This window comes from Ranitomeya variabilis, chromosome 4 (genome assembly GCF_051348905.1).
Source record: "Ranitomeya variabilis isolate aRanVar5 chromosome 4, aRanVar5.hap1, whole genome shotgun sequence".
Classification (NCBI taxonomy): Eukaryota; Metazoa; Chordata; class Amphibia; order Anura; family Dendrobatidae; genus Ranitomeya; species Ranitomeya variabilis.
The window spans coordinates 484,329,825-484,341,985 of NC_135235.1; the positions used below are offsets into that span (position 1 = coordinate 484,329,825).

The window sequence follows — 12,161 nt, forward strand, 5'->3', positions numbered from 1 at the left end:
AGAGGCATGTACTCATCTACAGTACATGTCTTAATGTGTACATGAAGTTAATATTTTAATAAATACATAGAAAGAGTGCATTAATACATATCTCAATACATGCATAGAGAAGATCATAGATCTGCATGTATAACTGTATACTTGTAGGTAGTTACAAATAGGGAGGTCCTATCAATGTAATTATAGGTATGTCCCTTTAAAGTAGATTATCCTAAAATAAATTTGTGAAGCTGAACAAATCAAATGAATAAATATGCCAGTGTAGGTTTGTAAAAGCAAAACAAGTAGATACAGTAGTTATAGATACATGAATGTGTTATAACACCATAAAGGTAGGTATTTCCCACAAGAAAATTCACTAGTAAAAATGTGTAAATATCGCAGGTTATTAATACCAAAATTACAAAGCAGGCTCAGCCTCCAAGCACCCTAGGCGTGTTTCACCAATGCTTTGTCAGGGCCAAATGCTTCGTCAGCCCTGATGAAGCAATGGTAAAACGTTATGGGTTTGATTGTTTGTTAAGCCTCACAAAATTACATTTGGATAATCTACTTAAAGGTACATATGTATAATGTCATTGATAGAGCCTCCCTATTTGTAGCCACCTACAAGTACAGAGTTATACATACATAGCCATGATCTTCCCTATACATGTATTGAGGTCTAACCCAAGAGAAAAAAACATAAAAAGCAAATACCCTGCAGTAAATAAATAAACAGCAATAGTGCTTAGTTTACATAATTTATGTTAAAAAAAAAAAAAAAAATTAAAAGGTATCCCACCACTTCACGGTGACCCTACTCAGGGCAATCCTAACCTCTTACCATTTGTCAAGTGATGTACATGTGGATAAGGGCCGAGAAGGACTGAGCCCGGTTAATGGACACCCTGGCGCAGGGATGTGCACAAATGTAATGTGCAGCTCAGAGAAAAGGCAGGACACTCGTTTATTTGCACAAAATGCAAAAACACTGAAACGAAAACACCTGAAGAGATGAACTGGAATATAAGTTGGTGTGCATGTACTGATATGTATTAATGCACTTTTTCTGTGTATTAAGCACTTTTTTATGTACACATTAAGACATATACTGGTGCATTTTTGCAATATATGTATTATATGGAAATCCTAATGTAAATCTGCAGGTTTTTTTTTCCCACAATAGCTCCCCCACCAACTCTTCATTCTATTTGTCTTTACTCTGTGTATATTGTTTTAACCATAGTCTAAATAAAGTCTTAATTGTTTAACCATATAAATGTTTGATTTGCATCTCCACCACAAAGGTTTTTTGTTTTCTTTTTGGTTGTTTGCATATTGTTCGACAGTAGTAAAACTGTAAATCTAACTTTTTAGCGCTTTAATCATAACGTACTCACCTGCAGAACAAACTGCTGTGTACAGGTTGGGTTGCAAGGTTTCAGTGATCTCACCATCGCTACAAACTGAAATCTGGAATTGGTGAATGTGCGGTACTCCACATTTTATGCTGTGACCACAGTGCAGTAAATGCACTATATAAAACATTCAAATGTGTCTTATCTATGAATCACTTTCCTGGCTGTGAATCATGCATTACGCATCATTTTATAAGACTTTGTAATAGAACTTTAACCCTTTCATCCAAGGAGAAATTCTAACTGAGTCACTGTATTTGCTCAAAATTTTAGAATCCATTTACACTGCATAAATCGAAGGCTTAAAAGCAGTTTTACATAATCTAGTTATCTGAAAACAAGAAGTTATTTGTTATGTAAGAATAAGATGTTATAATGTATTTATTACCATTAAAAAAGCTGATCTGTCAGTACAAAACTCTCGCTCTCTAGAGGAGTGCAGCATGTTGTGTTTTTGGATTCCTCTAGAAAATGAGCAGACATTTTAGCTAATCTGCCACCAGATTTCACAATACAAACTTCATACATTATTGAATAGATCTTTAGACCTGTTGGGGCCTGTGTGCTTACACTGATAAAAATGAGCGTTTCTAGCTAGAGCTCTACTCCCAATATGTTCTTATCAATGTTATGCAGGAAAAAAATTCACAAGGGTTTATACAGTCATTATTACATGGATTTTCAAAATAAGTACACCAGACTCATCAGGTTTAAGAGATCTATTTAATAATGTATGCAGTTTATATTGAAATATTTGCTTTAAAAATATATATTGCCTTAGTTTATTGATTCACGCAAACTCTAGTCTATTACATGTCACAGTATTAAGGTGTAGGATGGCAGAAGTTTGAGGTTTCCACTTCACATTTTGTCTATGTAACCCATCCTGGTATTTCCTGCCAGCTTCAGGTCACCTTTCTTTGTAGTACTGCCATTTTATGATGATGAGATGACGACCATAGACCCTCGTACAGTAGTTGTAAAGTGATGTCTACAAGATGGAAACTGTTGGCCTATAAGTATCAAGTGTAAAAACTTCAAGATTTCAGGAATTAGGAAAAATGCAAAAAGTGTGACCTAGAACTTGGCCTTGTCTTTAATTTTAACCCTTTCCCAATCCATGGCATACTATTCTGTCATTGGGGAGAGTCTGTTAGCATTTACATACTACTACGTCATAGTCCTCACTGCTGGCATCTACTATAATCAATAGCAAGAAATCAAGGGTGCCGATGGTCTGTCATGGCAGCCATTTGTATTTTTGCCGATCAGGTATGGTCTAATGATTTGCCTGTCAGTAGGTGACTGACAAACCATAGTGTCCTGTAATGAAGCATGTTGTAGTGTTTTATGTGAGCAGGTAGACTGCATGGCCAAGTCCCATAGAACGATAAAGATGGCAGAATACGGCTAAAAAATAAAAACAACTTATCAATGACTTGGGGCCATTTCACACTGTGTTCTTTGTTGGTGTTGGCCTCCAATAGCCGTATGCAGCTGAAAAAGATGCACAGCAGAGCACACGGCGACTCGGTCTGTACCATTGGAGTCAATGGCCCCATCGGCGCATACGCCCGAATCCTGTTTTGCGGTGGTTTCGGTGTAAGTCCCGACTGGACCACCGAACGTGGGAAAGAACGCAGTGTGAAAGGACCCTAATATGTTGCCCAATTGAGTGTCATTGAAAAATATAACTCATTCCACAAAAGCAAGGCACTAGTGAAGCTACGCCGATGAAAACATGGCTCTCTGAAAATGGCAGTGCTAAGGTTGTTCTTTGGAAACAAAAAATGCACAAATGTAGTAAATTGCAGAAAATACAATACACATTTGGTTATTGAGTAACAATAAAGTTAAAATGCTATTTATCCCTTACATTGAACAACAAAGTTCATTAGCACCACTGAGAAAATATAATAATTTCACAAAAATAAAGTTAACCACCTACCTGTTGTAAAAGTTGACCTTTCATGTAAAAGCATATTACTGTCTATTTCAATTGTGTTTTATTGTATTGTATTTATTTTTACTGCCGTTTCAAATTACAGAACTCATGTTCACTCTCTTAACAGAATGAATGGGGCTCGAACCTCTGGCTTTGAGGCGGACGTTGGCTCCAGAACAACCCACCATTTTATGTATCCAGAAAGTGCGGTAAACCTCTCACACGGAGTGCACTTGGTTTTGATCCCTTTTAAACTCCAAGACCTGAGGTGGATTACAAGTGCACTTTCAACTGGAGAGATAAAGTTGTAAGTAACCTTGCGGACTAGGCAGATAGTGTACATTATAGTACATTATGGTATGTGCTCAGTGAGCATTTATCTGACTGATTACACCTAGTGCTATTAGAAAACAGGATTGCCAGCCATATACCACGTACTCAGGAATATAGCCATTGTAAAACCAGGTTTAAGTGTGGTATGTTATACACACCTTGCAATAAAATATATTGCTTTTTATTTGTATGTGGTGTTATTATTTAATCCATTTTCTCTTGAGAGTTTATTTTTACATAGTTACATGGGTTGAAAAAGACCTAGGTCCATCAAGTTCAACATTTCTCCCCTAATTACACATTTTGTCACTAAATTAACCTCCAATGTTATTTGTACTGAGAAAATCATCCAACCCTTTTTTAAAAGCTGTTATAGTGTCGGCCATTACTACCTCTTGTGGTCGGGCACTCCACAGTCTGACTGCTCTAACTGTAAAGAACCTTTTCCTGTCTAGCTGTCGGAATCGCCTTTCTTCCACCCATAATGAGTCACCCCTGATACTTAGTATGGTCTTTGGAAGGAATAAGTCATGTGCCAGTCATTTGTACTGGCCACACATATATTTATCAATGAGATCTCCTCTGAGATGTCGTTTTTTTCTAAGCTAAACAAGCCCAACTTTTCCAACCTCTCATCATATGAGAGGCCTTCCATCCCTTATAATAATCTAGTTGCCCGCCTTTAATCTGACTCTAACTTCCGAATATCCTTTTTAAAATGTGGAGCTCAAAACTGGATCCCATATCCTAGATTCCGGAGTGATCATGTTAATCTCTGTTGGCAACATTTAACAGTGGCATTTAACATAACAGCCATGGGAGGATAGCGATTTCACCTGTGGCTGTTAGGGGCACATGTGAGCTGGTGAAAAGTTGCGGGCTCATTGCCGAAGTCCGCATCAAACAGGGGGAGGTGACCAATGACGCACCTATAAGTCTTAGGTCGTAAAGGGGTTAAGTGTCCCAAAAAAATTCAGAAATTCATTTAAAAAAGTTGCTTCTGTCACCATTTTTCGAGATCCCATAATGTTTTACATTTTCGGTCAAAGTAGCTGTGTGAACGCTTGTTTTTTTGTGTCCTGCAGTGACTTTTTTTTATTGAAAGCATTTAGGGCTAGATACATGTTTGGATCGGCTCTTTTTTTTTCTGTGTTGCGGCAACCAAAAAAAAGCCAATTTTGACGTTTTGATTTTTTTTCTCATCAGAGAAATGGACTTTTATAGACGTGGAGATACAATATGTGTGTTCCCTATTTTAATGAGGGAAAAATGGGTGATTCGACCTTTTTTTTTACATTTTCTTTTGTCTTTCATATTTTTAAAAACTTTTTTTTTTTTTTACTGTTTTTGGTAGTCTCCTAACTGACCTAAACCGGAAATTGGCTGATTGCTTGTGCTATACATAATACTAAAGTATTGTTTTATAGTAAAATCATGGTCTCTTAACACACAGGCTGACTTTCATAGAAGTACTGTCATGATGGGCATGGGGGTTTTCAGCAGACCATTGACTGTCATGGCAACTAGTGATGGAGCGCAAGTGCTCGTTACTCGAGTTTTCCTAGGGTGCTTGGGTATTTACTGAGCATCGCGGGTGCTCGAGTGACATGTTAGAGTCCCCGTGGCCGCATGTTTTGTGGCTGTCAGATAGCCACAAAACGTGGGGGATTGCCTGACCTATACAAGAAATCCCCGCATGTTTGGTGACTGTCTATCAGCCATGAAACATGCGAGCGCGGACAGGCTTGGACTGGCCCAGAGGAGAACAGGAGAATCTACCGGTCGGCCCCTGTGCAAGCGTAAGCTATTTACCTCAAACATAAGCAGTAGTTAGCTAATGCATTAATTCACTATGTACAGGCAAAAGCATCATCTCCTCATTCATTCACCAAACTATCTAGTTTATTATCATTATATAGAAGCAGACGTAAATTTGTGAAAGAGGATAATATAATATTTGTTTGAAGCTGAACAGTGGGCCCCCCAAATTAATTGTACTGTTGGGCCCTTGCTACCCCAGACCGACACTGGGCACGGGGATGCAAATATCTGTTTCGCACCTGTGATACTCTGTACGCACCCTCAGCAAACTCTATTAACAAGCATTTGCGCTTATCACTAATGGCCCATCGGCACCTCGTGATTGCGTAGCAGAAGCGCCAATGAGCAGATAAAATAGAGCATCCCCCAGGCTGTGCACTCCACTTTGTTTATAGCTGTTAGATGCAGATGATGGCTGAATAACACAGCCATCATTCACAGGTAATAATGCAAGCACCCATTAAAGAGAGGGTGCTTGTATATGATGAACATACAGTGGGGCAAAAAAGTATTTAGTCAGTCAGCAATAGTGCAAGTTCCACCACTTACAAAGATGAGAGGCGTCTGTAATTTACATCATAGGTTTACCTCAACTATGGTAGACAAACTGAGACAAAAAAATCCAGAAAATCACATTGTCTGTTTTTTTATCATTTTATTTGCATATTATGGTGGAAAATAAGTATTTGGTCAGAAACAAAATTTCATCTCAATACTTTGTAATATATCCTTTGTTGGCAATGACAGAGGTCAAACGTTTTCTGTAAGTCTTCACAAGGTTGCCACACACTGTTGTTGGTATGTTGGCCCATTCCTCCATGCAGATCTCCTCTAGAGCAGTGATGTTTTTGGCTTTTCGCTTGGCAACACGGACTTTCAACTCCCTCCAAAGGTTTTCTATAGGGTTGAGATCTGGAGACTGGCTAGGCCACTCCAGGACCTTGAAATGCTTCTTACGAAGCCACTCCTTCGTTGCCCTGGCGGTGTGCTTTGGATCATTGTCATGTTGAAAGACCCAGCCACGTTTCATCTTCAATGCCCTTGCTGATGGAAGGAGGTTTGCACTCAAAATCTCACAATACATGGCCCCATTCATTCTTTCATGTACCCGGATCAGTTGTCCTGGCCCCTTTGCAGAGAAACAGCCCCAAAGCATGATGTTTCCACCACCATGCTTTACAGTAGGTATGGTGTTTGATGGATGCAACTCAGTATTCTTTTTCCTCCAAACACGACAAGTTGTGTTTCTACCAAACAGTTCCAGTTTGGTTTCATCAGACCATAGGACATTCTCCCAAAACTCCTCTGGATCATCCAAATGCTCTCTAGCAAACTTCAGACGGGCCCGGACATGTACTGGCTTAAGCAGTGGGACACGTCTGGCACTGCAGGATCTGAGTCCATGGTGGCGTAGTGTGTTACTTATGGTAGGCCTTGTTACATTGGTCCCAGCTCTCTGCAGTTCATTCACTAGGTCCCCCCGCGTGGTTGGTTCTGGGATTTTTGCTCACCGTTCTTGTGATCATTCTGACCCCACGGGGTGGGATTTTGCGTGGAGCCCCAGATCGAGGGAGATTATCAGTGGTCTTGAATGTCTTCCATTTTCTAATTATTGCTCCCACTGTTGATTTCTTCACTCCAAGCTGGTTGGCTATTGCAGATTCAGTCTTCCCAGCCTGGTGCAGGGCTACAATTTTGTTTCTGGTGTCCTTTGACACCTCTTTGGTCTTCACCATAGTGGAGTTTGGAGTCAGACTGTTTGAGGGTGTGCACAGGTGTCTTTTTATACTGATAACAAGTTTAAACAGGTGCCATTACTACAGGTAATGAGTGGAGAAAAGAGGAGACACTTAAAGAAGAAGTTACAGGTCTGTGAGAGCCAGAAATCTTGATTGTTTGTTTCTGACCAAATACTTATTTTCCACCATAATATGCAAATAAAATGATAAAAAAACAGACAATGTGATTTTCTGGATTTTTTTGTCTCAGTTTGTCTCCCATAGTTGAGGTCTACCTATGATGTAAATTACAGACGCCTCTCATCTTTTTAAGTGGTGGAATTTGCACTATTGCTGACTGACTAAATACTTTTTTGCCCCACTGTATATACATAATACATATGTACATCATATGTCAGTAACGGTTTAAAGGGAACCTGTCAGCAGATTTTGCCGCTATAAGATGTGGCAACCACCTTTCAGGACTTATCAAGAGCATTCTATAATAATGTACTGTAGATAAGCCCCCGGTCCGACCTGCAAGTGAAGAAAAATAAGTTTATATTATACTCACCCCGTGGGCAACAACACAAAGTAGCCAAAAAGTTGCGTTCCCGTGCGGTCGGCGGGCACGTAAAAATGCCGCATGCGGACGCATTAGCATACAACGCATGTCCCGGCGTACCCAATGTTATCGATTAGTGATGAGTGAATATACTCGTTACTCGAGATTTCACGACCACGCTCTGGTGTCCTCCGAGTATTTTTTAGTGCTCGGAGATTTAGTTTTCAGCACCGCAGCTGAATGATTTACATCTGTTAGCCAGCTTGATTACATGTGGGGATTCCCTAGCAACCAGGCAACCCCCACATGTACTTATGCTGGCTTATAGTTGTAAATCATTCAGCTGTGACAATGAAAACAAAATTTCTGAGCACTAAAAAATACTCGGAGGTCACCCGAGCGTGCTCGGGAAATCTCAAGTACCGAGTATATTCGCTCATCACTATTAACGATAAGTACGCAGGATATAGGCGGACCTTAACGGAGGATGTACGCAGCCATACGCAGACCAGCCAAACGCAAGTGTGAAACCAGCCTTAGAAATTTGAATTTAGCTATTGTGGGACACTGAATCCCGTTTTGCGAGGCGTTCCGATGGAAACCCTGATGGGGCCACTGAACGGGTGCCTAAACGCAATGTGAAAAGAATGAGCAAATTCCCTGCAGTAAGTAAATAAATGAATAGTAATAGTAAATTCTCTAATACCTTTATGTGCTTAGTCCCTATTTATGGCAAAACATAATCAATTATTATTATTTTTTTACCATGGTCTCTCTGGGCTAAAACGGTTAGATATTTTTTACATTACATTTTTTCATTTATTATTTTTTCTGTTACTAGTAAGTTAGACCTTTGTCAGCATTGGTAATTTTGACATCATATAGTTCTAATAAACTTTGGTATATTACAGTCTAAATGTTTGTCTTATTTCTGCATATGAACGTGTTTACATTAGGGATTTTACCAGCCGTTTAAATGATAATTTTCATTTTGTGATTGATACTTTGTTTATTTGCTCCTTTTAGTACATACACAAGAGTGAAGCAGTTCATTCAAGCTGATAAAGATAAGGTGAGCTCAACTTGAAAAAAAATTCTGGGAATAAAACCAAAGTATAAGGACTATTTACAAGTTGCTTTTTGTGCCGTATTTTACAGTACCAGCAAAGTGAATGAAATTTCTGAAATCTCCTGCACATGCTGCTTTTCTTTTTCCTTGCAGATTTGTACCTTTAAAGCATTTTTTCAAATCTGCAGCATGTCAATTCTTTGTCTCTGCAGTATTTTTCACCAATTCGAATGTATGGGAAAAAAATGCAAGTAAAAAGTATAAAAAAGAACAAAAAAAACCCAGCACAACACAATGCAGCAAAAAAATAGTGTTTGTTCTGTTAAAGGGAACCTGTCACCCCCAAAATCGAAGGTGAGCTAAGCCCACCGGTATCAGGGGCTTATCTACAGCATTCTGTAATGCTGTAGATAAGCCCCTGATGTAACCTGAAAGGTAAGAAAAAAAGGTTAGATTATACTCACCCAGGGGTGGTCCCGCTGCAGTCCAGTCCAATGGGCGTCGCAGTCCAGTCCGGGGCCTCCCATCTTCATAGGATGACGTCCTCTTCTTGTCTTCACGCTGCGGCTCCGGCGCAGGCGTACTTTGTCTGCCCTGTTGAGGGCAGAGCAAAGTACTGCAGTGCGCAGGTGCCGGGAAAGGTCAGAGAGGCCCAGCGCCTGCGCAATGCAGTACTTTGCTCTGCTCTCAACAGGGCAGACAAAGTATGCCTGCGCCGGAGCTGCAGCATGAAGACAAGAAGAGGACGTCATCGTAAAAAGATGGAAGGCCCCAGACCGGACCGCGACACCCATCGGATCGGACCTCCCCTGGGTGAGTATAATCTAACCTCTTTATCTCATCTTTTAGGATACATCGGGGGCTTATCTACAGCATTACAGAATGCTGTAGATAAGCCCCTGATGCTGGTGGGCTTAGCTCACCTTCGATTTTGGGGGTGACAGGTTCCCTTTAACACACTCTAGCATTTGCAGCAGAAAAATGTTCTGCAAATACTTGTTTATATAACCCTAAGAGTGGCCGCCAGGTTTGCTTTGCCAGTATTATTTTTCCTTTATTTATAAGAAATTATGGGTATATGTATTTATAACTTGATCCCATTTATGCTTTCAGTGTATAGTAATGTGTGGTTTTTTTGCTGATCACTTCAGGTATTAATATTTAATCCGACCTTTTTTAAATACATCCATGACAACTGGACGAAACATCATGGAAGGTATCCGTCTACTGGAATGTTGGCGCTCTTTTTTGCTTTACATATATGTGACGAGGTGAGTATATCTAGTTATAACTCCTTGATTTTTGCATGGGAGTAGTATGCCTGATAGCTGGGGTCCCATCAAAGAATGGTCGCTGTGTCGTGGCTAGTGGGCATACACAAATTGGCCAAAGTACCTTTATTCTATAGACTATAATTCAGTAATGCAAAAATGGGACCTGCAAATACTAACCATTGGAACAGCTGGCAGCTTGAGTCTCAGAACTGAGAAGGGTTATCCATTTCCACAATATTATTTTAAAGAGGCTCAGAATGGCATAAAATCAAAAGTAATACACTCGTCATGGTTCTCTGGTGCTCCTTTCCGAACACTTCCTAGTTCCTCATAACACAGGAAATGACTGCACAGCCAGTCACTGGCTATAGGGATGACCTGTATCAGTTGCAGCGGTCATGTACCGTTGTTGGGATCGAATGATGTAATCACTGCAATAGGACATAGACAATGGTGCAGAACTAGGCAATTTCAGACTTGGATTTGGCGAATTGTTGGGATGGGTGTTGCTTTTTACATTTTTTGAAGGGGGTATTCTGGCTCTGATCACCCAAAAGAGTTGTTCCCTTTCAGAAAATGGTCTGCTACAGCTGCAGTTTCTTAAAACATAGCAAAATGTGCTGCACTCTCCTTCCCTGGGACCACTGGCAAGTCGACAACACAGCAGCCAATCATTGTGCTCAGCTGTTTTGTCCACTTACATAGAACACCCCCTTCAGTGCAACTAAAATTACTACTTGGCTCCATAATTTTTTTTAACAAACTTCAGCTGGGGCGAAACATTGTCTGAAAGGAAACTCTCCCTTTAAGCAACAAGAGGTGGAGAGTGGAGATGGTGACGTTAAATCTACTGATGCATACCACAACACGCTTATGATTGGCAGGTAACCTGCACCTCTACAATTCATATCCTCACCTGATCAGCACGTATCAGTAGACATGATGTCACTGGGCCTGTTCACCTCCAGATATAGGAGTGGAGCCGGAACACCCGTTATGTTGAAAATGGTATTTTATCTGCATGCAGGATGATATAGATCAGGATGTGCTGATCAGATTGATATACATGAATGTTAGACATTTTTCCATTTCACCATTTTTTTCACCCACTCCTGATTTTGGTTTACAAATACTGATGTAAAATACTGACCAAATACTGAACGTGTGAATGTGGCCTAAATGTTTATTTTGCAGTTTTACGAGCAGGTTACGGAACGTACCCACCGGATAAAGTTGTTGCGTGCACATACTCTTACTCAGAAATAACCCAAGCAGTCATAATGTATTTAACCAGCTTTGCAAATAATAGTGATATTGAGCGTGATTCTGCCAGTAATTGGTTTGTGTTTGTTTTTTTTAGATATCAGTATTTGGTTTCGGTGCAGACCAAAAAGGAAACTGGCACCACTACTGGGAAAACAACAAATTTGCAGGCGCTTTCAAATGGACTGGTGTCCACAATGCAGACTTTGAATCAAAACTAATAGAGGCGTTGGCCACGGAAGGAAGGCTGAAATTCTACAAATAATTCACTTTTCTCTGTGCTCATGAAAAATTATTATATTTTCTACTTTGATAATATAAAACAAAATCGTCTTTTTCTGGATCTTGTGACGTGGTGTATTTTTGTTAAGTTTCAGTCATTTTAAGTCTGAAAGGTACAGCACCTTAGTGAAAGTATACTGCATAGAAATTCTGGAGTATGGCTAAAGCTAAAATGACCAGTGTGGAACATTTTAGTGGTAGTCTGTAGTATGTCTTTTCTCTGCTATTCCTCCTGGAAATCTAAGAATATGCTGCCTACTGGATGTTACCGATCCATTGTCAGTGAAGCATGGCGCTGTATATTCCAATACTGTGCAATCTAAGAAGTGGTGAGAAGGGACACATCTAACTGAGGTTCTTTGCTTTTATTTTTTAAACTGAGTAAATAAAAAAAAAAAAAAATCAGAATAATACTTTAATGCCATGTTTCAGTTTTAAGGGGTTTTCCCTTTCGACTTTTTTTCAGTCATAGGCTTGTGGATGGTGAAGTA

At 39.9% G+C, this 12,161-nt stretch overlaps 1 protein-coding gene and 1 long non-coding RNA gene across 8 annotated transcripts in view; one reads left to right on the plus strand and one right to left on the minus strand.

The window, feature by feature from the left end:
- Positions 1-1,508, minus strand: part of LOC143765346 (uncharacterized) — a 60,514-nt gene extending 59,006 nt beyond the window's left edge. Inside the window, exon 1 of the long non-coding RNA XR_013213371.1 lies at positions 1,383-1,508. This is a non-coding gene — a long non-coding RNA (uncharacterized LOC143765346). The remainder of the gene's footprint in view (positions 1-1,382) is intronic.
- The window catches only part of LOC143765345 (CMP-N-acetylneuraminate-beta-galactosamide-alpha-2,3-sialyltransferase 2-like), a 110,408-nt gene extending 98,677 nt beyond the window's left edge, over positions 1-11,731 (plus strand). For all 7 annotated transcript variants that reach the window (XM_077251911.1, XM_077251910.1, XM_077251908.1 and 4 more), the window contains 4 exons: positions 3,473-3,652; positions 8,809-8,854; positions 10,003-10,122; positions 11,486-11,731. In XM_077251911.1, the coding sequence (XP_077108026.1) occupies positions 3,473-3,652; positions 8,809-8,854; positions 10,003-10,122; positions 11,486-11,653 (514 nt within the window). In that variant the 3' untranslated portion in view covers positions 11,654-11,731. The remainder of the gene's footprint in view (positions 1-3,472; positions 3,653-8,808; positions 8,855-10,002; positions 10,123-11,485) is intronic.
- Positions 11,732-12,161: the final 430 nt, after the last annotated feature.